At 40.1% G+C, this 26,329-nt stretch overlaps 1 protein-coding gene across 22 annotated transcripts in view; it reads right to left on the bottom strand.

Moving 5' to 3' along the window:
* The window catches only part of GPHN (gephyrin), a 596,340-nt gene that overhangs the window by 420,031 nt on the left and 149,980 nt on the right, over positions 1-26,329 (bottom strand). For 3 of the 22 annotated variants that reach the window (XM_050953485.1, XM_050953490.1, XM_050953495.1), the window contains exon 2: positions 18,458-18,650. The exons of 18 other annotated variants lie outside the window; for them this stretch is intronic. Coding sequence is in view for 1 of the 4 variants with exons in the window: in XM_050953482.1 (XP_050809439.1) it covers positions 10,785-10,848 (64 nt within the window). In the remaining 3 variants the exon portion in view is untranslated. Of the gene's footprint in view, positions 1-10,784; positions 10,894-18,457; positions 18,651-26,329 lie in introns of all 22 variants that reach the window. One more of the 22 variants, XM_050953482.1, reaches the window with a different exon arrangement.

Below are 26,329 nucleotides of genomic sequence, written 5' to 3'. Positions count from 1 at the left end.
ATTCCAGGAAATTGAAAGCCTCTGGGGCAATGTTCTTGGTGAGTTCTCATTTGCCCATAGCTGGCAACAAGTTACTGGGCATAGTTTTCTTCCAGAATCAGCGTTTTCAAGTCCATACTGATCTCAGAAGCACTGCTGGTCTTTGCCAAATTGAGCAGAAATTTATTACTCATTTTTCATTTCATCTTTTGAAAAGTTTGTCATGTGAGAAATTTAGAGGCTGAAGTCTGTGAAAGAAGGTGGAACAAAGACTAGCATAATCTCACATTGCTAGAGTTTTGTGAATAACTAATCCATAGTGAAACCTCTAAAGAGATCAAGTATTAGCAATGCCTCATTTTCCTCAGGAATGTACTGCTTAATATTTATAAAAGAAAAATACTCATTGTACTCCATAGAACCATAGTTTTAACATCAGAAAGCAACAATATGATCTTCTAGTCTGACTTCCTACAAAACAAAGAGCACAGAATTTCATCAGTAATTTTTGTAATAGAGGGAAATTTTTCATCTCTACAATATAAATGAAAAATAAATCAAACAACTATTTTACCCAAATGGTTTGTATAATGTAAAAGTCTGATGGACCTACACAAAGTAAGGAAGAGAAATCACTGTTCTGCCTCTGTAAATTACCTGAGGACCAAATTAGCTCCCAGCAAGTGTGCAGGGAAGGATGAGGGGCTCTCATCATTTAACACCACGCCAATGACTTCCACTTGCTTAGTCTTGTTTATTTTCATCCATCATTCTGAAGAACTGATACTAAGAAGAGATTTGTTTTAATAGTTTTTTAAATGAGCTCTGAGCTGAAAATAGCATTCATATTTAAAAACTTCAACCTCAGCAATGGAAATTTTGGTTCCCTTTTTTTAGATTAGTGCATTTGTCTTAAAAATATCCAAGCCGATTATATAGGAAGAAATATACTGTACTACCAATAACTCTATTGACAGTGAGCCTTACTCAAATCAAGAGCCACAACAAGAACTCAGATACTAAAATTTCTTTAAGAGCACAAATTGCACATAATTTTCTTCAATTAAAAATTGCCTCCTCCATAAATATTACTGGACATCACTTTTACTGGGAGAAGTGTGGAGTGAGTGGAGTTTGGGGGCTAATTAGTGAGGTTAGGAGTAATTTTGCAACTTGTTTAGGAGGTCCAGTTTAAATTTACTGCCAATAAATACATTAACAGTTCATAGCAGAACATAACCCATCTCAAACCTAAGTTCAGCTGAATATTTATGGCCTGACTGTCAAAGGGTCCTGAGTAACCTAATGCCACTGATTCAATGAGAACTGAAGCTGTTCAACGTCTTTGAAAAATTAGGGATTCCCTTCTGTATTTTTTCTTGGTAATGGAGGTGGAGCGAGTAGTAGACTATAGTTATTTACAGAAGACTCAACTACTTAAATGGAAATGTCAGATGTATAAGAAAAATTACTGAGATCCACATCTACAAATGAACTTCCTGATTTAAGCTAATGCAATCACTTCAGAAGAGACATTTCTGAACAGCAGCAAGGTGATTGCAATTAACTCATCTCAAACACCAGCCTCTCATCCTCCACCCAGTGCGAGTGCTTCTGTGTTGCTACTGACATTTCAGTGTCAGATCAGGCTATGCATGCTACCATAATGAGAGTAGACAGTAATACCTGTAGCTCATCAAACCCACTGCCTTGTGGGTAGCCCGGGAGGATGTAAGGCTAAGGGAGCAACCCCTGACAGAAAAATCCCACTGCTCTGTGGGTGAATTCGGGAGAATGTAAGGCTATGAGAGTAAACTCGAGACAGAAAATCTGGAGTGGAGCCTCAAAGGCAGTTAGGTACTAAGATCTTAGTATCTTTCTGGCAACTCCTGCAGCAGATCAGGTACCATGTGTACTGGTTCTTCCTCTCTTCTGGATTTTACCAGTGAGACAGAGAGGGGGATCCTGATGCATGGGTAACTCAGGACCTCCATATCATCTGCCCAGGCTCGCACCCTGGAGAGGTACTCCAGCTTCACCTCAAGCATCAACACGACACAGGAGGCTGCACTCACCAGTTCTAAGTTCTTACTCAATTGGTGTAGAGTTGGGTGGCGCAGGCTATCTCCGACAGTGGGATAGATCATATCTCAAGGGTCAACCACCGCCCACCATAAAACTGGGCAGCCCCCAGATAAGAGGGTGTTGTCCTGCCACAGTCTGCCTGCTTCAATGGGTGTTCGGAGCTTAGAGTTTTATAACCTAACAAGTGGACTGTAACCAACACACCAGGCAAATAAAGTAAAAGAAAGAAAACATCCTTAAAGACAGGGTTCTGGAACGTTCTCATCGTGACAACCGGATTATTAGAGGACCTTCAAGAAATCAGTTATGTATGTAAAAAGGCCGTGATCAATAACAAGCTGAAATGACTCAATGAGAATATTGCATCCTTCCAAGAAACACAGCTAGCATCAAATGGATCTCTCAGGGAAAAAGATTACACTTTTTTTTTTGGCAGGGAAAAAGTGCTGAAGAAACATGAGAGCATGGAGTGAGATTTGCCATTAAGAACTCACTTATGGGGATGACTGAGCCACCTATAAATGGACCTGAGAGAATTTTGGCACTACACTTGTTCACATCTGATTGACCAATCAACCTTGTGAGTGTGTATGTCCCAACACTCTCCTTGTCTTTTGACATCAAGGACCAGTTCTATGACCAGTTGAACACCACTATCAGCAGGATTCCAAAATACAAATATTTTCCTGCATGGAGCAGGTCCTCAAGGAATCAATTCTGAAGCACTTAGAGGAGAGGAAAGTGATCAGGAACTGTCAGCATGGATTCACCAAGGCCAAGTCATGTCTGACTAACCTAACTGCCTTCTATGAGGAGATAACTGGGTCTGTGGATGAGGGGAAAACAGTGGATGTGTTATTCCTTGATTTTAGCAAAGCTTTTAATATGGCCTCCCACAGTATTCTTGCCAGCAAGTTAAAGAAGTATGGGCTGGATGAATGGACTATAAGGTGGATAGAAAGCTGGCTACATCATTGGGTTCAACGGGTAGTGATCAATGGCTCCATGTCTAGTTGGCAGCCGGTTTCAAGCGGAGTGCCCCAAGGGTGGGTCCTGGGGCCAGTTTTGTTCAATATCTTTGTTAATGATCTGGAGGATGGTGTGGACTGCACTCTCAGCAAGTCTGCAGATGACACTAAACTGGGAGGAGTAGTAGATACGCTGGAGGGTAGGGATAGGATACAGAAGGATCTAGACAAATTAGAGGATTGGGCCAAAAGAAACCTGATGAGGTTCAACAAGAACAAGTGCAAAGTCCTGCACTTAGGACGGAAGAATCCAATGCACTGCTACCGACTAGGGACTGAATGGCTAGGCAGCAGTTCTTCGGAAAAGGACCTAGGGGTTATAGTGGACAAGAAGCTGGATATGAGTCGACACTGTGCCCTTGCTGCCAAGAAGGTTAACAGCATCGTGGGCTGTATAAGTAGGGGCACTGCCAGCAGATCGAGGAACATGATCATTCCCCTTGATTCAGCATGGTGAGGCCTCATCTGGAGTACTATGTCCAGTTCCGGGCCTCACACTACAAGAAGGATGTGGAAAAATTGGAAAGAATCCAGTGGAGGGCAACAAAAATGATTAGGGGGCTGGAACACATGACTTATGAGGAGAGGCTGAGGGAACTGGGATTGTTTAGTCTGCAGAAGAGAAGAATGAGGGGAGGATTTGATAGCTGCTTTCAACTACCTGAAAGGGAGTTCCAAAGAGGATGGATCTAGACTGTTCTCAGTGGTACCAGATGACAGAACAAGGAGTAATGGTCTCAAGTTGCAGAGGGAGAGGTTTAGGTTGGATATTAGGAAAAGCTTTTTCACTAGGAAGGTGGTAAAGCACTGGAATGGGTTACCTAGGGAGGTGGTGGAATCTCCTTCCTTAAGAGGTTTTTAAGGTCAGGCTTGACAAAGCCCTCACTAGGATGATTTAGTTGGGAATTGGTCCTGCTTTGAGCAGGGGGTTGGACTAAATGACCCCCTGAGGTCCCTTCCAGCCCTGATATTCTATGATTCTATGAGACGTCAATGCAAGGGTGGGAACCGATCATGAGGCATGGACCAACTGTCTTAGTCAACATGGAACTGGTAAGATGAACGGAAGTCATCAGAGACTGCTAGAACTTTGTTCATATTACAACCTCCCTGTAACAAACTCATTCTTCCAGACAAATCCACAACACAAAGTGTCTTGGAAACATCCCAGATCTGGCCATTGACATCAACTGGATCCATCGCAAGGCATCCCAACCTTAATACTGTCCTCATTACCTGCAGCTATCGAAGTGCAACATAGATCACTCTCTGGTATGCAGCAAGGTCAAACTTACAGCAAAGAAAATACAGCCAGTTTTCATATGCATTGGCTTCGTCAAATCTTTGGCATCTCCTGGAGGGACAGAGTCACCAACACTGAGGTGCTTAAGTGGGCCAGCATACCCAGCATGCAAACACTCTTCAAACAGAGACGCCTTTGCTGGCTTTGGCATGTGTGCTGAATGAATGATGGGCACATCCCAAAAGACACATCCTCTATGGTGAATTGGCATCTGGAACAAGACCAAGGCGAGCCCAAAATTTCATTTCAATGATGAGTGCAAGCAAGACCTCAAAGAAATGGACATGGATGTGGACAACTGGGAAGATCACACTCAAGACCGCAGCCTTTGGAAACAAGAGCTTAACAAAAGGTCTCCAGAGTTACAAGAGGAAAAGGAAAACAGAGGAGAAAAGAGCTCGCAGAAGGAAGAGCCCAAAAGGTCAAAACATCACCTTTAAATGTAATAGATATGGCAGAGACTGTCTCTCTCGAATGGTCTCTTGAGCCATAGCAGCAGCTGCCATAAAATCAACTGAGTAAATTCTTTACCTCTCAGGGGTGCATACCCATGGTCTCTCGAGACTGAAGGATGCCTACTATTCTAATGACATGTCAATCAAAAGCATCACCATGCATACCTTCCACCAGTTATTTCCAACAAATAAAGTTAGCCCATAGGGCTAAACGATTCATAAATTTCATAGACTTTGGGTATGTCTACACTACAAAACAAAAAGCAAAAAAAACCCCAGACCCATAGCAGCATGTCTCAAAGCCCACCTCAACTGCTACAAGGCTGAAATTAGCAATGTAGATTATCCCAGGCAGGAATGTCTACATTGCTATTTTTAGTCCCATAACATGAAGCCTGTGAGCTTGAATTAGTTGACCTAGGCTCTGATACTCACTGCCATGAGCCTTTTTTGCAGTATAGACATATCCTTTAATGCCAGTGAAGACCATTATGATCATCTAGTCAGAGTTCCTGCATAACACAGGTTATAGCTTTTGTTTGACTTACAGCATATCTTTTAGAGACACATCCAATCCAGATTTAAAGATTTCTAGTGCTAGAGAATCATCAACATTCCTAGGTACATTATTCCAATGGCTAACCACCCTTAAAAATGTACATGCTATTTTCAGTTTAGAGTTGTATAGCTTCAACATATAGCCATTTGATCTTGTTATACGTTTGCTAGTTTAAAGAGCCCTTGAATATCAGATATCTACTTCCCAGGTAGATACTTGTAGATGGTAGTCATGTCACCTCTTTTTCTTCTCTTTGGTAAAACAAATAGATTGAGCTTAAGATACAGCTTTTGCTGAACTAAATATATCAGGCATGAATATGACTGGTTTACAGTACTTTTGACTGATAATGATGACGAAGTATTGAAAATTCAATGAACCATTTCAAATGGAGAGAAAAATATATAATAATGAAAATATAACCCCAGAAGAGAAGGTTGATCTTAGACACTAAAGAATGTGCAATGCCATAGTTCCTTGGAATAACATTTTATTGGGGTTGAGGTTGATGAGTAAAACAATATTCATTTCAGTAGGATCCCAATCCTTCAGTCAGATACATGAGGATGAACTCCTTGCATTCAGTTAGGTCCTCCACATATTCTGGGGCCTGTTCTCATGGATTAGATTGCAAGATCGGAGATTATTTTTTTAGTAACATGCTATTGTTGAGAAAAACCAAATAATCTGAAATCTAGGGATTTCCAACAGCTATTATTTTCAATATCTGGTCAGGAAATTTCTGATAAAATGTTTTTTTTAAATCAGAAAATACCAATTCATTTAAACTGACTGTTTGTGGGAAAGTGTCAGTTTTGATTAATTTCTTGGTTTGAAAATTTTTTGGAAAAAAGTTTCAACATTTTTAAAGAAAAAAAATCTGTTTCCTGGTTTGAAATGACTTTGTTTTGAAATGTAATATAATTCTAGTATAAAGTTTTAAAAGGTCAAAATAAAAATTAAATATTTTGAAAATTGTGTGATGATATAGGTTGATTCACCTGAACTAAAATAAGAACATAAGAACAGCCATACTTGGTCAGACCAAAAGTCCATCTAGCCCAGTATCCTTTCTTCCGACAGTGGGCAAAGCCAAGAGCCCCAGAGGGAATGAGCAGAACAGGTTATCATCAAGTTATCCATCCTTGTTGCTCATTCCCAGCTTCTAGCAAACGGAGGCCAATCCTGGCCAATAGCCATTGATGGACCTGTCCTCTATGAATTTTTTTTTTTTTTTGATTTTTGACTTATAACGTTTGTTGGCATTTTGACTTTTTGTCCAGATTGTTGTTCCCAGGAGGGGAAAAACATTTCCTACTCAGCTCTAATTTTCCAACTATGTGCAGCTTCGTTTAGGTCTCATTTGCTTCTACAAAATGAAAAGAAAACACCCAGGCAAAAAATACCACAGGTTTAGTGGGCCAGCAGCTTGGTGCTCTCAGCCAACAACAATATGAAAATAAATAAATAAAAATCAAACATTGCTGACATTAAGTTACTTCCTCATTCAGCTGAGCCTACATACCCTTAACTGAAAGGGGTTACAAATCAAATGCGCGAGGTATTGCAACAGGTGAGACAGACACAGAAAGTCACAAAAGAGTTAGATGCAAATCTAAAGAACTCTCTCACTTCACAAAAAACAAAAATAAGTATTGTAAGTCATAGAAAAAGAAGCAGAGGTAAGATTAGAAGAGAGGGAGATGGAGGAAGAGCAGGTCTGAAGAAGAGTTCATACTTCCAAAGTGATAGAGGCACTTAAAGGGGAGAGGATTGACTGGGGCTTATACAGAATCACCAACCACCTACCAAAGTACGAATTATTTGCTTCCTTGCTTCCTAGTAGGGGGAAGCACAGTGTCATCTCTGCAGAAAGTCTCTCTCTGACAGTACTTGAAAATAGGGACATATATCAACAAGGCATTAAAAAAAAATCAAAACCAACAAGATGTGTCCATTGTAAATGAAGGAAATAAGAGATCTTATAATGTCACAACCTTCAACCTCTCTCCTCCCTAACCTTGCTTACTACCACTCATGGTGCTACGTCTAAACTTAAGCTGTTAGTTCTTTGGGGCAAGGACCATTTTCTTTTGTATGTATGTACGTAAAGTACCATGCACTCTTGTGGCATTGTATAATATTCTCTTTTGGCCTTTTCTATTTATAGTTTAGGATCTCTGAAGAACGTGTGTGACATCTGTATTCATTTTCTCAATATCATGTATACCTCTGTTTATGTGATTGTTGTGTTTCAATATGATGGGGACACAGATGACGTGTCTGCAGGGTAGCAGAATGAAAACCAGTTCCTATAGGCGGGAATTCCAGGAATAAGTAGGGCCTGCCTAAGCTTTGATGGAAACAAAGATTAGGCTAAAACATGTTATGTCATATGGGCCTTTTATTGGTTTAATCTTTTCTCTCAATGCTATGTTCCTATGTTAAAATAAATACTTTGTTCTGAAGGGACTGCTTTGAGTCACTGCATTAACCTATTAGACATAGCTCCCAAAAGGAAGTCTCTTAAACATGCCAAACCCAAGTGGACCCACTGAGGAAACACTGTTGGTAAAGAGAGGTGCTGTAGTCTGTCAGTGCGATAATCACATGATTCCAATAGGGTTGCCAACTTTCTAATCGCACAAAACTGAACACCCTTGCCCTGTCCCTTCTCTTAGCCCTCGCCCCTTCTCCAAGGCCCTGCCCCCATTCACTCCATTCCCGCCCCCCACCCCCTGTTGCTTGCTCTCCCTCATCCTCACTCACTTGCTCATTTTTACTGGGCTGGGGCAGGGATATAGGAGGGGCTGAGGGTCTCGGCTAGGGGTGTGGGCTCTGGGATGGGGCAAGAAATGAGGGGTTCAGAGTGCAGGAAGGGGCTCGGGGCTGGGGCACAGGGTTGGGGGGGGATGTGGGCTCTGAGAGGGAGTTTGGGTACAGAAGGGGGCTCAGGGCTTCCAGCCCCACCAACTGGAATTTTAACAGCCCAGTCAGCATAGCTGACCGGAGCCACCAGGATCCCTTTTGATCCAATCAAAAATCGGACATCTGACAACACTATATTCCACCTGAGAGGAGTGAAGGCCCAGGGCCTGTCACTGCTAAGGATACATTTCAGAAAGTCTGAAGAGGTTTCAAAGGTGCAGATTACCCTGTATCTATGACAGTCTCATTCATAAGTCTGCTTCCAGAGCTATAAGTTAGAGAAATAAATCTAAGGAACTACTCTGTAAAAAATTATGGTTATCCATTATTACAGAGGAGCCCTCGGGTCATCATACAGATTTTTTACAAAACACTTACAATAAGAACAAAAATAACTTATGAAATAACTTTTACTGAAATTTAGATATCTCCTCCCTCAGTGTAACCTGAAAATGGGAAAAAACCCAACTGTTATCATGGGACAGATTCAAAACAGATAGTTGCCCAGTGGGAGACAACTTTTAGATGCAAAAGTCACAAAAAGTTCTGAATGTTCAGACAGTTTTATTTACCACACAATCCCCTAAATGCTGTTGAATATATTTAGAAAGAGATAGTCTGCATATTCTGAAACTCTTAAAAAATACTCCCAGACTTCTTACATTCTAATATTAAGTAAATGAGACATTTATCCTTTGTACTCAATGATCCCATAGATTACAACTGTTTCTAATGATGTATGTCAAACCTTACAATGTTTATGTAGCCCAGGGCCACTGAACTTATTTGGTATTTCAAATCTCATATTCATTTAATGCATAACTCTCATTTGTGCTTCAGTTCAACTGTACTATCCTCTTAATAGTGGTCAGGCTAGAGTTTGAAAGGATAATTCAAGACTATGAAGAACATCCAAACCTTAAAAAGATTTAATAGTAATGATACTTATAATAGTTTTCATGTCACTGTAAATTCCCAGTGCTTTGAAGCTAATCATATTAAATCCTCTAAGAGATACATTCTTATTGGACTCTGTCAGTTTTTAAAAGAATTCAATATTCTTATTTCAACATGTATTTCCATTTAAAAAGTCTCCTATGCCACAGATACCTAGAGACCTAAAAGAGTAAGGCTGAGCATCACACAAGCATTCCCTGAGTTATCAATATAACAGACCAAAACATTTGTTTTTAAATGAGCAATTAATAGCACACCAAGAAAACTGGTGATAAGGAGATCTTATACGTTTATCCCCATTCTGCCTCACAACACGCACCCAGTACAAACATGAACTTATTACAACTTAAAGTCAGGGTGTGCTGTATTTCAATTGGTCTACCTACCCCCAGATCTCAAGAGTTCCAACTATACAATATCTCTTTTCCCCTCCCTCAAAAAAATAAATTGTGCGTTTCATCTTTTTTTTTTTTTATCTAAAGTAAACCATTCACTCTACTTTGTCTCTGTCTTCTCTTCCTGTGTAATGTAACTTGCTGAAGTATTTCCTTCAGACAAGCATGAATAAAATTTGTTTGATTCAAACATAAGAACCAAATGTGTTGTGGATTTCAGCAAAAGAAACACTTTAATGAGAAAAAAGGTGGGGAGCTGTTAATCAGAGGAGATGACAAGTAAGGCATGAATAGCTTGCAAATATGAATGCTGAAATACCAAGCAAGGAACGGGGAGGAACACAACACCAAGAAAACCAACAAAGTACGACAATTCTTGCATTTTTACACTTGACAATAAAATGTTCTAGACAAGATAAAAGACCATCTCTTTCATATCTGTTTCAATGGATAGTGCAACAGCTATGGTGGCTCCAAGTACAGAATATTCTTAATGAGAGCTTAAGTAAAACTGAACCTTAGGCGTTTCTATGGTTCAGTTGGGATAAACACCTAGGGTAAACTCCTGGCCTCATTGAATTTAAAAGCAAAACTAATGTTGACTATAATGGAGAAAGGATTTCGCCTCTAAACCTGACAAATTGGGATGAAAATCACACAAGAAAAGTTTTCCATTCTTCCTACTTAACAGGCTGGAAGTTTTCTGAGACTAGCTTGAGGTAGTTTGCAACTTTCACTTTTGGGAAGAGGTAGAAGAGCTGTGGAATTCAGAAATAAAAAATATATAATAAAGTTGGTGGTTTGTTGATTGGTAGTAGTTTTTAAGACTAGATCAAGTTTGGAATTCTTGCAGTGAGAGCTAAAATATAGCAAAAAAGTCAACGTATATTTTCAGGTCCAGTACCCTGGACAATGTCCCTTAAATCACCACCTTTTTTGTTTATCTATATGTAATAATTCCACCTTTAAACTGCACAGCTTTATGTCATGTTAATACTTAATTACTAACTACTGTTTTGTTAACTATTGAACACTGTTTTGTCAATTAAGAAAACAACAGCCCATTTTAACCCCTCACTTTTCCCTCATAATTACCATTTGGTAGCTTGAAATAGATGCTTGTTTCCTTACTGAAATGCTTTTCCACCCTGATTTCCATGCACTCATTTTTTTACAGAACTCCTCCTGAGCACTGAGTAGCTGACTTAAAAAAAAAAAAAAAAAAAAAAAAAAAAAAAGTGAAGTTATCCCACACCAAGCAAAATGGCACTCTGTAGCCAAGAAAGGGGAGAGACAGATCAAATGTTGGCATTCAGACCTAAATTGTGTCTATGTTAAGAGTTAAAATTGTTAGACAAGAGATCATGTAAAACTGGCATATTCATGTGATCCTTGTGTCTCGAAATCACAGCTACTGACTTCACTAATACAAATAAGTTTCTAATCCTATCAGCCGAGCAAGACAACACAGGTGTGGAAGAATGAGATAGAGTCTATTCTGCTCATTTATCATCAACAGAATTATCTGTTAAATTCAAATTGCAGGATCTTCATTACCGGAGATTACATAAGAAACAGACAGAGTCTCTTAACTTGACCAATTGTGATGCAGACACCATTTTAGGGTATATAAATAAGAACTCACAATGTCATTTACAGAGTCAAGTTTCTGAGTATAATATTTTAAAGTTATTTCACTATGATGAGAAAGATATAAAAATATTAAAGACTAAAATATTAATTTTGTATTTTTAGTTTTATCATCTAATTATACCATGAAAAACAAATATACATATATAGAAAATTATGCATATTGCACTAAAAAAAACTAAGTTATAAGAATGCTTAGGTTGCAAAGTGAAGCACTCAGCAGTTAGAAACTGCTAGAATTAAAGTTGCCCACCTGTTTATCCATTATTATGATACGGTCTTTAATTACACAACAAGGTTTTTGTTTTTTTTTTACAAAGCACCCTTCTCTCATTCAGTGCTCAAGCAATAAGGTACATGGTTCAATATTTTTTATACTTTTCATTCAATGTATAGACCTATCTTTTATTTACTACACACCATTCACAGCCTGCTCTGAATACAAAATTATCCCGTTCCTCATAGTCTCTTCTATCACAGTGGTATATGAGTCTAACAAAAAATTAATCTTCAACATACCCCTGTGAAGTAGGGATGATTTTTCACAGCTGGAGAACTGAGGCACAAGAAGATTAAGGCTGAAATTTGCAAAATTCTTAATTTTTGATGCCTCAATGATCAGACATTCAATCTGACACACACAGGGCCTGCTTTTTCTGAGTACTTAAAGGGGACATTCTACCTTGTCATAGAGACTTTACTCAACAGTAAGGATTGTGAACTAACAACGGTCAGGAGAAATAGTGAGTTTTGAATTCCTCATATCCTGATTCAAAGCAAGAGGATCCATTTTGTCTATGTTCCATTTGGATGTCTGGTGTGTATAGCATACTGAAGTGAGGCAGTGTATGAACAGTGTGTGACATACTATACCTTGGGGGAGCGTCTTGTTTTTAAGGTCAGGCTTCACAAAGCCCTCACTAGGATGATTTAGTTGGGAATTGGTCCTGCTTTGAGCAGGGGGCTAGACTAGATGACCTCCTGAGGTCCCTTCCAACCCTGATATTGTATGATTCTATGATATTCCTCATCTGTATATAATTGTGATATTACATATAAAGCATGCCTTGTAAGGTATCAGAGGGAAGGTTATGATCTACATATGAAGTTACGAGAATTGTGTTGTATGGTTTTCACCAAAACATGCTGTAAGTTGGGGAATCAGCCAGATATTAGCTCCCTGGAGGCAACAGCAAGGAAAGTAACCAATGCCCGGACGCAATGTCAATCAACCCATCAATGTCCATTGTCCAGCAAGGGATCTACAATGCAATGACTCAACTGCACTAGGGAATTGCTCAGCCTTGCCTGGAGACTCAGAAATGCCCCCCAGACATGCCTGGACTTGTGTTCCCCAAGCACATGAGACTGAGGGTATAAAACAGAACACTGGGGCCCCCTGCTTGGCCTTTTCCCCTTCCCTCACCCGCACTCTGAAGACTCCAACTGAGGGGACTGGCCCAGGTTTCAAGGGTAAAATCTGCGTACTATGTATTGCAATATCCAGTGGCATGAGAAAAAGTGCTTAATCTAGATGTTGTCCAGTCTAGTAGGATTGAGAGTTTAGACTGCGTGCTTATTTTATTTTATTTTATTTTGGTAACTAACTCTGACTTTCTGCCTATCATTTAGTATCACATAAATTTGTTATGCAGCTAATCTTTACCAGTGAGTTTGCCTGAAGTGTTTGGTAATCTGTTCAAGTTACAAAGTCTAGTATATATCCACTTTGCATTGATGAAGCGGTGAACCAATTAATAAATCTGCACTGTCCATCTCGAGCAGTGCAAGACTGTGTATTCCAGAGGTACAGTGCTGGGAGGATTTGACTCTGGTGCCTTTCTGTGTGAGATTCATGAGTGGCTCTGGGAGCATTCATGCAATCTAGCTGGGTATTGGGTCTCCACATGTGGTTGTCCTGAGTGATAGCACCTGGTAGGGTTTGCTGCTGGTCACTAGCAAGGCATGGTGAGAGGCCTGCCCAGGCTGGAGATAGTTAAGGGGGCACAGCGGTTCCACAGTCCCAGGCTACACCCTGGGGATCCCATCACATAGTGCTAACTGAATATTCAGTTTTGGCAGCTAATTTTGGAACAAACTGTAGTAAGCAAAACATACAGAAAATTGTGAGTATCAATAGCTCATGAACCTGCCAAATCTGTCTGAATTTACAGAAATTTACGCAGCAAAAGGCTGCTCACAGACCCCAGGACTATCCCTCTGTAAACTTTGAATTCCTTCTTGTAGCGAGGCATAAGATGGGCTCTTCTGGTTTCTGCCCCTGCTTCCCTCGCAAATCAGTCAGGGACACCTCAGGTTTATGCAAACACCAGTGCTCTTTATTACAGCTGTTTCCCACCTTACTATCTATGTACAGGTTTTTCACAGCCAAACTTTGCCAGCAGCAGACTAGAGGACTGGGATCCACCCCTCTTGTGCCTGGCCTTTCTCTTCTCCCCTCCTCCTCTGGCTTCCTTCCTCCCAGCCTTTATAGCCTCTGGCTGATGAGGCTGGCAGCTGTTTCTCACTGCCAGGCAGGCACAGGGCTGTTCAACCAGCCCCAATCCATTCCCCTAGATTGGGGCTGGCATGACAGGGGTCTGATTAAGTCCTCCTTACTCAACACCCTGTCACACTCCTGCAAAGAATGAAGTGCTAGAGTTGTGGAAAAAAAAGTGTGAACAATGTTCACAACAGAATGTGCTAGGTAAACTAAATATAGAGAAAGCAGCTGCAGCCCCTATAATAGATAAGTAATATATGATGGTGTGGTATAGCACAAAGGCCATAAATAAATGACTTTGGTATGGCCATATTACTCACAAGTGGTAATGTCATGAGTGAATTATACAAGTTATCCTATGCAAGTACAAATAAAACTTTTATATGACACCATACAGTCACAGTTCATGGCTAGCTGTATCTCTTGCCCCTCTCAGTCTCTCATTAACTGCAAGCCCCTTAGGTGACAGTCCTCTTGCCTTCACGTCCAGAGGGTGGAATCTTGCGATTCTCTCACTCTCAGAACAGGATACCAGTCTACCACCTACTGCATACAACTTGTGTTTGTTCAGCAGGCTCAACTAGATTCAGCTGCCCTTCAAGCCTTCCCTTTGGGAGCTGACAGCAGAGTATACATAGTGATCCCAAAACAGCCTTTTCATACCAGAGTATAATTTAATCTGAGTAGAAGGAATGAAAACATAACAAGAGAAGATTTTTTTAGCACAAATACTATACATGCATAACTGTCTTACCCTAAAGTTTAAATAAGTTTAGCTTATCCAAACATGCCCCCACCTTGGTTTGGGAGGACAGTTTGCTTCTCAGAGCATACTTAGTGAGAACCACTGCTACCCTGTCTTTTAAGTATTGACAAATGGGAGGGATGAAGGGACATAAGAGGTGTCTGTCTGCCTACCTGTCTATCTGACAGTCAGCACTTGGCTGAATTGACACTTGGTAATCATATAGCAACCAACACAAAAATAATCAAACCAATATTTGAATACAGAGTATTCATAAAATAATACAGGCATCTATCACATCCTTCACACATACTATTGTGTATTCTATATGTGCCACAAGTTACACAAAAACTATTTCAGAAGTGTTTGGAGAGTTTTTAAAACATTTTGGAACTATTTTTCATGTACCTCTGCCTGTAAATCAGAACACTCAAGACAATGAGTCTAAATATAAAGGAGAGAAAAATGCGTGACTAATTAATGTCAGAAACATAAAAATAACCCAAATTTTTATATTATATATATATATATATATATATATATATATATATATATATATATATATATATACACACACACACACACACACACACACACGTAAACTATGAAGTTTACAAGCTTAGGAACTACCAAAACTAGAAGCGGCCAGGGAGGGCGTCCCTCTGGCTGGCCAGCCCAATGTGGCCAACTGCCGGAGTTAACGGTTAAGGTCTGGTTAACCGTAACCATAATGCTTACTGGTTAATCGGTTAACCTTTTACAGCCCTAGAAGCGAGTGCTATATCCCATTGAAAAGCTTGGAATCTCTGCTACTCAAGTTATAAACCTCCTTCTAATTCTTGTCACTGAAGGTTTCTGAGACATGAAATCTGTCACTAATCAAGAGTGAATAGTGCCAATCCTAGGTCAATATAAATTATGGATGGAGAAAAAAAGGAAACATTTCTCCGTCAAACTATTTTTTAAAATAGTGTCTGTTTGAAGCTATTTCAGATTTGGAATATTAATAGTGGTCTTCCTGGAAATGCATTAGTGAACAGAGTGCAGGCTGAGTGTATGACACAGTCTACTACATGGCCCTGCTATTTTCACATTGATATCACTATCAGATGTGTGTATGTTATATACACATAGGTATATATACACAAATAAAACATACACATAATGTATATCAAACATGCATACATATATAATATTAACTGAAGTAATTTATTCAGCTAGTGATTTTTGCATTCTATTAAAACACCATCAGATATATTCTGAATTAATTCTGCTGCACCTTCCATTAATTATGCCCATTCTCCTTAAAGGGAGCCAGACAGATAGGAGTTATAGAGTATACGAAGAGTGGAATATATTTCAGGTTAGAAAATATGACATTTGATATTTTAGAAATTATTCATCAAAAGACAGGTAGTGGTTTGTCATCAGTAGAAAATATGTACATTTTCCATTAAACATGTTTTTCACATTGTAGATAGAACAAAGCCCCAAAACAGCAATTAAGTTTAAATTGTATTAATTATAATTTAACCTTTATCTTACACAACCACAAAAGCATATTTTTTCTCTGAAATAAAAGATATTAACTTTGTATTGCATTTTTTTTTCAAAATTATAAAAAGGTTTCTGGTTTCATACATGTGAGGCCATTCAAGCTACATAGGACAATGAAACCTCAAATTACACTGCCCTGGAAAAGGAGGAACCAGAAAATTCAATTAGATTAATTCAATTGAATCTTCTTATAGATTTGCTAAAAATCTATCTATCTTGCTTTTATGATTGCCAACTTTTCATCAACACCCAAATGCTAGTTTTTGCCTGCAGCCACACTACTAGGTGCTGTGATTTTTTTTAAGATAAGAGCGGCCATACTAGGTCAGACCAAAGGTCCATCTAGCTCAGTATCCTGTCTTCCGACAGTGGCCAATGCTACGTGCCCCACAGGGAATGAATAGACTAGGTAATCAGCAACTGATCCATCCCCTGTCACCCATTCTCAGCTTTTGGCAAATAGAAGCTAGGGACACCATCCCTGCCCATCTGGGCTAACAGCCATTGATGGACCTATCCTTCATGAATTTATCTAATTCTTTTTTGAACCCTGTTATAGTTTTGGCCTTCACAACACCCTCTGGAATCCTTTTGTTTGTTTAAAACCTGCTGTCTATTAATTTAATTTGATGACTCCCTAATTCTTGTGTTCCAAGGAGTAATTTTTACTTATTTACTTTCTCCACGTCTGTCATGATTTTATAGACCTTTATCATATTCCTCCTTGGTCATCTCTTTTCCAAGCTGAAAAATCCCAGTCTTATTAATCTCTCCTCATATGAAAGCTGTTCCATACCCCTAATCATTTTTTTCATTGCTGCCCTTTTCTGAACCTTTTCCAATTCTAATATATCTTTTTTGAGATGGGGCAACAACATCTGAACACAGTATTCAAGATGTGGGCATACCATAGATTTATATAGAGGCAATATGATATTTTCTGTCTTATTATCTGTCCCTTTCTTAATGGTTCCCAACATTGTTAGCTCTTTTGACTGCCGCTGCATATTGAGTGGACGTTTTCAGAGAACTATTCATAATGACTCCAAGATCTCCTTCTTGAGTGGAAATAGCTAATTTAGAGCCCATAATTTTATATGTATAATTGAGATTATGTTTTCCAATGTACACTACTTTGCATTTATCAACATTGAATTTCATCTGCTATTTTATTGCCTGAAAGCAGGGGTAGCAACCTATGGCATGCATGCCACAGGCAGTACGCGAGATGACTTTTAGGGGCACTCACACCACCTGAGTCCTGGCCATCAGTCCAGGGGGCTCTGCATTTTAATTTAATTTTAAATGAAGTTTCTTAAACATTTTAAAAACCTTATTTACTTTACATACAACCATAGTTTAGTTATATATTATAGACTTATAGAAAGAGACCTTCTAAAAACATTAAAATGTATTACTTGCACGCAAAACCTTACATTAGAGTGAATAAATGAAGACTCAGCACACCACTTCTGAAAGGTTGCTGACCTGCCCTAAAGGATGTGAAATGAAGAAAATATGGACTATGTTCACTAGATTTAAAAGTTGTCAGAGACTAGGATGTGGGCACTCTGGCCTAATGACTAGAGCAATAATTGGTAACCAAGAATAGGAGTCAAGAGTAAGATCCAGAGGCCAGAAACCAGAGCAAGGATCAGAGCTCCAATCAGAGGTCAGCAATCAGAGCTGCCTCTCAAAACCAGGTTACCTAGAATGAGGCAAGGCTGGAGCAGGGCTTGAAACTAGGCTGGAACATGAGCTATCACAACCATGGGCAATATTTCAATCAGCTGCTTCTGCTGGGTTTAAGAGATTAGCTGCTGACTCTTCCCACCAATCAGGTAGCGTAGCCACTAAGGCAGCCTACTAAAGGCCAACTGCGTTCATCAGGTTGCCCAGAGACTGTCTCTGCTGCAGGCCCTGATAGCTGACAAAAAGACTGAGAGAAATTTTGTTAGTTTTCTTTCTAAAACAATTGTTGCACTACAGAAGTGGTATGAGTCATATGACACATGGAAAAAGAATATTGAACGATATAATTATCTAACCAGAGTATAAGTGAATTTTTAAAAGAAATTGCTTAAAAAGAGGGGCATTCCAATTAATAGTTTGGCTAATACTCAAACACAGCCCTTGAAATAAATCAAACATAAAAACTCTCTGATAAGAGAAGGATTGAAAAAAACTTATTTACCACCACCATCTACTGGTACTGATGAAAGCAGAAGAAAAACTGAGAGCTGAAATCTGAGCACTCAGTTGGCCAGGGTCTAATAGAAAAGAGAAATGCCTTCTTCCAATAGGTTTATATACCCTGTTTCAGAGGCTGACGTCACATTGTGGTACCCCAAATCTTTGCTGAACCCCTGTAGACAGCTTCTTCCGTTCCCCTCTGGACAAAGCAGAGTTAAGTGAATGCACGAAAAAGCTGCAGAATCCTGAAATGCTACTAATGATCATGCCAGTCATGTGAAAAGGACTCTTCTCCATTCCACGGTTAACAGGGCTGTGAAAAAGGAGTGAGATTTCATTTCAAAGTCTATTTCTCTTTCTGTTCTTTAAATATACATGACAAAAAGTTATCTTGTTGAATTCTACTCTTTTTAACAATGCTTCAAGTAAATATTTTTTATTTTTACTAACTCATGCTATATATGCATACTCTCCTTTGTATGCCCAAGCAAACTGGCCTGAGAGAAATTTAAACAATAGCTTTAAGCAGTTGCTTTTGATAGTTTAAACTTGTCTCTTTCATACCACACTATTCAAATAGCAGGGACCACATACTTCAGAGTGCTTTTAAGACAAGTACATCTTTACTCCTTGGAAAGGTACTAGAAGTGCAATAAACATATTAAAAATACTAAAGAATTGATAACTATTATTATAATTAAATATAAGGAGAAATTTTGGTAATTTCTATTGTTATATGGTGTAACTGCTGAGCCTTAGCCCTAGTCTATGACAACTGACAATTTGCGTATTCAGTTACATGCCTAGAACCTTTGTTGCATATACACTTGATCGATGAATAGTTGATTGCATACTCATGAGGTTCTAACCCGGTACCTTTACCATTAAATCATCCTTTCACAGACAGAGAACCATGCGATTAATTTGCCTTTTACTTAACAATTTGCAAGAGAATGCTACACTTTTCGGATGGTAACTTCCTAGCTTTACAAGACTGTCAGAGTGCTTGATATCCTCTCAATATCCCGCATGCTGACAAGTTACTTATGAATAATTAATTAAAAAACCCACTTTGGTAAAGTAATAATGAGATTTTTTTTCAGTGGAAAGGGCATTAAGTCATACATTATGTTTAACATACTGTTTCCTTATTTGGTTGTTGTTATTTTGTGAATTTAACTTAAATTGTGATTTAAGTACAATTATTAAATTTAGCAAGTCTAAAATTTAACTTATTTACTTTGTAACTTTGGAAGGAGGGTCCAGTACCCACCGCTGCTGGGGCTCCAGGGTTCCCCTCACCCCTAGTGTCTGAGAGTGAGGGAGCACTGGAAGCAGCCTGGAGCTATGGGATCTGCCTATGGTGGCTGGGAGCTGCACAGACCTGCCTGCGTCCTGCAGCAGCAGCTTGGGGCTAACAGGGGGGCCCAGCACCCATTGTCGCAGATTCTGTGACTTCCAGACTGCCGTGACAAAATGTTAGCCTTACCTATAACTAACATTAAGGATCTGGAAAGTTCATGAGAGCTAGAAAATTCAAACATGAGTCTGAAACAACTTTTATTCTAGATGTTTAGGTACAGGAAAGTCCTGATTGATATACCAGATATAAATCTTATATGATACTACCATATTAAAAAGCAAGCAAGCAGTATAAGTTTATATGAATATTATTCAGAGACGACAACTTGACTCCTATTTCATCTTTTTACCCAGTAGTTGAATAGAATCAACTACAGTAGAACATCTGTATTCTCTCAAACAATATTCACGAAATTCACACTCTCATTAACATCCTTTGGCTCTGTTTGATGTTCTCTTGGATTACTTGCCATATTGGGATTGCACCCAAAGGGCAGTAAGACTCTCTTTTGTTTTTTACCTACAAAGGCAAAGCCTCATTGAAATGTCAGGACCAAAGCAGTCACCGTATCATCCAAAGCATTAAGCTTCAAATTTAACCAATGAATTAATCTTGTGAAAGCAAGCATGCAATTTCCTGATTCAGCTGTTAGAACATATCTTGTTCAGATCTTGTGAGTTTAAGAAAAAGTATTTCTAGAATTTAATTTGAAATCCACCCCAACAAGTTACAAGACAGACAACTGCTCTTACAGCTGTTCATTGTGGTAGGTGAAAGAGCTGCTTGCCAGATCTCTCGAAATTACATTTATTGTCAATTCGGAGGACTGGATTGAGAAATGGACAAAGTTTGCGGAAAAAAAAATATAAATACAGTCTGAGTATGTAGAAAGAAGGAAGGGTTCTTTTGCAGACCTCCTATTTTCTCCTTATTACTTACTTCCTCCCTCTTTCAAAACATACCATGTCACAGAAACCATTTCGCTTGGCCAAGGACAAGACAAAACTTCCTTCAGAACTAGTCTACCGCTCAAAGGGTGGGTCAAAGTGACCTGCAGCATACCCACAAAGATGGAGTGCACAGCCTAATGAGTTTCTAAGACACAAACAACATTTTTCAACACAGGCTTTGATGTTTATCAAGTTTCCATTTAAAATTGATTTTCTTTTTACATAATCCATAATGCAAGCTGGCAAAATACATGTACGTGTTTCTTAAAATGTCATTGAAGTGACTCATAAGAAAATGGTAGCACGTGCTCAACATCTCTGAAAGTCACGCAACTTATTTTGGTATGTCTTTAGGCTCACAGGTTTGAAAATACTGGTCCTAATGCATACTGCCAAAGGTCAGTAGCCACAATATAATCCCACAGGCATAAAAAGAAAAACTACAAAACGAATGAATTGTTTCAAGGAACAGAGATTAAGAGCCCAGAAGAGAGTTCAAAAGTAACAAATGAGTTTAATAAGAATTTAATTAAAATTGTATTAGTTCTCGATTTTCATAGAATTCCACAGAACTCTGCATAATATCCAGTGATAAATGCAATCAGTGAAGAACCCGTTTGAAGCATTACATCAGCTGAATGAATTCCCACTGTCTGATCATATACTGAGGGCAGAACACTGTCTGAAAGTGGTCTTTCCCAAATTATTAACCATTTACTGGATGTTACGTAAGAGAAAAAGTTTTAATTTTCCCCATAACATCACTGCTGAAGTATTATATGTAAAAAGGTGGGCACTCAAGGGTGCATTTAAGAAGCTTAAATATTGCACCTTGAAATTTACACTGAGGCACCCTGCAGTTCTGGAAGTTTTCTGAAAGAATCAAACATGTTTCTTTAGTGAAAAAAAGGAAGGAGAGACTTACTTTCACAAACAAGAAGACAATTCAAAACAGTAGAATTGATACAGATCTGCCTATCTTTCAGCATCTTGAATCAAGCATGTTGAGTTGCAGTTTTATAAAATGTGTACACTGCAAATCTGGTTTTTAGGCTAAGCAGCATGGGAGAAATTATAATTATGCAGCATATGCAACAATGTAAGAAGCACAACAATTTACCGAAGTTCACTGCCTGAATGACTGACTACAAAGACTCCATCCTAAGACTCGGTAACCTGAGAAAAGCACCGACCATTTTCAGTACAAGTTAAAGCTCTCCTGGTGAAATAAAAAAAATTATTGGGCTCCTCCAATACATTATGTTGAAGACCTAATTGCCTGACATTTTGGGGGCCCAAATACAGTCTTACCATGATTATTATACTTATTTATGGTGTGTATTAATATATTCCCATTAACTTGAAGCCCTAGTCATGGACCAGGACCCCACTGTGCTAGAAGCTGCATGAACAAAAACAATTTGCAATCTAAGTATAAGACAAGAGACAACACAGATACAGACAGACAGACTGAGTAGTACAAAGAAACAATGAGATAATATTGGTCAGCATGACAGGTTGTGGTATTAACCAGCAGCCTAACCGTTGGCAAGTATTTCGAAGGTATCATGGAAAAGGAGAGTTTTAAGGAGAGATTTGAAGGAGAATAATAAGATGTTTGTGAGGAGCTTCTCTCAAGCGTGAAGAGCAGCATGAGAAAAAGCATATAGGTGCTTGTTTGAAAAGTTAACAAGTATCATTAGCTGATCAGAGACATGTGTCAACAGCTTGGTAATGAACAAGATGATAGGCAGGGTGGGGACAGGATATGAAGGGCCTTGAAAATAAAACAAGCTTAACCAACAGGCATGTATACCTTCAAGCCAATTGTTTCATGTTTTCAGGCATTCCCTGTGTTTTCTTACCTCTTCTTTGGTGCAGAAAGGAACTAATGCCGTGGAACCTTCCTAATGCTTATTTTGAGTCCCGTTGCCTGATCAGTAGAAACCTATACCTCTGAATCTGCTCTTAGAAAACTGTGCTTGAGGCTCGCTTCACAGGCCTGTTCTGCATTAGGCATGCATTCTTGGAACTAGACAGCAACTGTTAGATCTTTTCTAGCTCCTCTTCAAACAAGGATTGAAGGGCAGAGCAGGTAGCCTAGAGGAATTATCTGATACATACTGCTTTACCCACATGGACTTTTTAGGTGAGTCCAATGAGGCAATGCAGTGTGACATCCATCTAAACACGACAAAAGTGGCACAAAAGATTAAACGAATTCAGATTACTCATCTGTAATTTATGAGAGCATTCACTCTGGAGTTAGTCAGAACACCCGTTTATACAAGTCTGAGAAGGTACAAGACCATTAAAGTCCTTAAAAGGAATCTTTGGGAAGAGGGGTTATGAAACTATTTTAAACACAGCCAAAGATTACTGCTACTAATCAGTCTGAAGAAGTGACAGTCCACTGGCCTGAAAACTGAAGGAGACTGCCCTCTAAAGACCTATGCTCCTCAAAGAAATGGAAAGGGGAGCCAGATGTTCTTGATGGAGGTCATGATGCAAGATTACCCTAAATTGTTTCTGGCTCTTCTTCTCTTTCTCTTGAGAAGTTAAACTGCAGAAACTGGTATACAAATAGCCTTAAAAAGACAGCTGAGATTTTGATGAAAGACTTCAGTCCTTCCTTCTGTTGCATGTATGATGGCAGGTTTTTTGGACTTATCCCTTGCCTTAAGTATTTTTTTTTTTGTCCAGGAGCTCTCCAAACACAGTTTGGGACATTACTTGTCTACACACTGGAACTTTGTTGGCAAAACTTTTGTCGTTCAGAGATGTTAAGAAAACACACACACACACACACACACACACACACACACACACACCCCGAATGACAAAAGGTTTACCGACAAAAAGCACCAGTGTGAACAGTGCTTTGTTGGCAGGAGCACTCTCCTGCCAACAAAGCCATTGCTGCTTGTTTGGGGTGGAAGTTTTTTTTGTTGGCAGGAGCGCTCTCTCCAACAAACCGCAGCTACACTGTGCATCTTTTAGCAGCACAGTTGTGTCACTAAAAGTGAGGTAGTATAGACAAAGCCTTAGTGTTGATCTAGCTACTTTGAATAAGAAAAGCAGTGAAGGTGTTGCAGTACAGGCTGTACACTCCTGCCCAGGACTCTTGGTATATACTTAAGTGGCTAGTCCATACTGCTGTAGTTTCACTGCTATTGTTATTTGAGCTAGCCACATCAAAGCTAGCTCAGGTATGTCTACATGTGCTGCAGTTACACCTGACTGTGATGTACACATACCCTAAGTCAAATGCCTTAAAGAAGTCAGAGTATATTATGTCAACACATTATTAACCAAACTACTGAAGCCACTTATTGTGAAAGCAGGCTTTTAAGCGGAGCCTTTTCTTTCCCTCTGTTGAAAGAAAGGCCTGAAAGGATGAAAGATGAAACCCAGAACAGCAAAATTAACAGGCCTATGTCCCCTTCTCACTTTGTAAAGAGGAGTCTACCTACTCCTCCAAAAATGCACCTCTAGCGTTAGGTAGCTCCTTGAGCTTTTTCTGGCCCTCTTTTTGGAATCTGGATGTCTGAAGCCTAGTAGACGTCCACCTCTGGCACAGTATCCCTCACCACAGTATCAACAACACCGAAGACACTTGAACCTGATACCAGACCAGGCCAATGAACCTGTAGTCTGGCTTCCAAAAGTTCACAAGCACCCGTCATTTCTCTTGGGGAAGGGGACTGATCAAGGTGTCTCCCTCTTTTGCTTGAAAGCTTGTCTCTCTCACCAATAGTCCAATAAATCTTCACACACCTTGTGTCTCTTTTGCCATAAAATCTGGTAAACCAGGATTTAACAGGTTATGGCAATAAAATGGGTAAACTCTTTTTCCAAATGAATCCTATTGCCACAGCTCAGGATTCTAGGATACAGTACCATAGGCATACCCAATATTCCCTTTAGCCATTGCTAATTCCACCCTTATGCTCTCCTGATAAGGTGTAATGTCTTACAGGAAGATCCTTTGCTGACCAGTGAAGAAGGAACTGCTTGGAAAATTCGGAACACACCGTCTTTGGCAGCAGATTGCACATGATGACCAGTAGCATGTCTTGTATACATTCTACCATACCTCTGTAACCCCTTAAGGGTTTAGAGAGCATGGCCCCTTTAAATCTTTTCCCCAGGGGAGACGGGGAGTGAGAAAAAAAGAGGAAAACTCTAGGGGGCTCTCTGGAGCTTGGGGAGGGAGAGAGAGGGAGCAGCCTGCAGGCCTTCAAAAAGGAAGAAGGAGAGAACCTGCCTAAGGCCTGGGAAGGTCAGGGCGGCCGATCGGGGACACCCCAGGACAGGAGCCAGGAAGAGCACTGTGCCAGGGAGGAATCGCCCAAGAAGGACAGGCCGGAGCTGGACCCAGTATCTCGGCTGCCCAGAGCTGCATGGGGCTGTGAGTAGTGGGACTCTTGACTCTGCACTGGGAACAAGGAGGGAGGTTGCTAGGTAGTTAAGTAGGGAGGTGGTTGCTCTGTGTGGCTTTGCAGAGAGCGGCAGAAGAGGGCACTGGAGGGGTTTGTTGGGCGAAAGTTCACTGGCGCCGAAGACTACCAGGAACACCCAAGACTCACCACTGGACTAGAACTTTGCTCAGGACTCCTGAACTATGTGTGCAGACACATTGTTCAATGTCTGCCCTGTCAGACTGTGCTACCACTGGGCCTGTGGGGCCTTGCTTTGGAGGCAACCCTGTTTTACTGCTCCCCCTATACTTCCCCTTGTTGTTTTTCTCCTCTCATCCTCTGTAAATAAATATATCCCTTTGTTATATCCATTGTACTTTTCCTGTGGGTGTGTGTGTTCACTCTGGGGGGTTTGGAACAGGTGCCCCTGGGATGGAAGGGATTTCTCCTGCTGCATTCCTGCACGCGCCTTCTCTTGGCCAGAGCTGCCTGCAGAGCAGACTCCATCTTGGCCACAAGGGCGCTAAAGTTACACTTGGTGGCCTGTACGGGGAACTTTGCAGTACACACACACACACACACACACTCCTACATTGCGCATCCTGGGCTCTCTTTCACAGAGCAAAGAAACTCCTGAGTGACTTTCATCTCAGTTTAACAATAAAAAAATGGAGATAGGATTATTAGAAGACGTGTACCGAGGGGCACGAATTCCAGTAACCAAAGCTGTGCTGGTGGCAGGGTTCCCAGAAGAGATGGAACCAAATGAAATTGAGGAGAGCCTAGATGCTGAAATACTGGGGAGGGTAAAGGTCCACACCCATATTTACAACTGCAAAGTGAAGGGCATGGTAGCATTATGTACTCACTCCAAGGAAGCAGATCTTGATAAAAGCGTCCAAAGAGGTGCAAGTAGAAGGTATCCCCTGGACAATTCTGGGGGCAAAGCAGTCCCCTCCTAGTGTGCCTGTGTCCCTTGAAGTGGATTCTTTAGCGCAGAAATTGCAAGCTCTGATGGTAGATGAGAAGCAGACAAGAGAAGAATTAATTTTGGCATTAGGAGGGGCTCCAACACCTGCAGCACCCAGCCTAGTGGGATGCGCTAAAGAGCTGGGAAACACTCTCAAAGGTGCATTGAAGCCAGTATATGACAGTGCTCCATACAAGCAGTTATGCTCTTTCTCGGGGGTGTCACCTGTACCCTCAGCGGAGGATGATTATGAGACCTGGAGGGATTTTACAGTGCCACTTGTCCAAG

The sequence above is a fragment of the Gopherus flavomarginatus genome, chromosome 5, assembly GCF_025201925.1.
Source record: "Gopherus flavomarginatus isolate rGopFla2 chromosome 5, rGopFla2.mat.asm, whole genome shotgun sequence".
In the NCBI taxonomy this organism is placed as follows: domain Eukaryota; kingdom Metazoa; phylum Chordata; order Testudines; family Testudinidae; genus Gopherus; species Gopherus flavomarginatus.
This window is presented reverse-complemented; position numbering and strand designations above follow the sequence as displayed.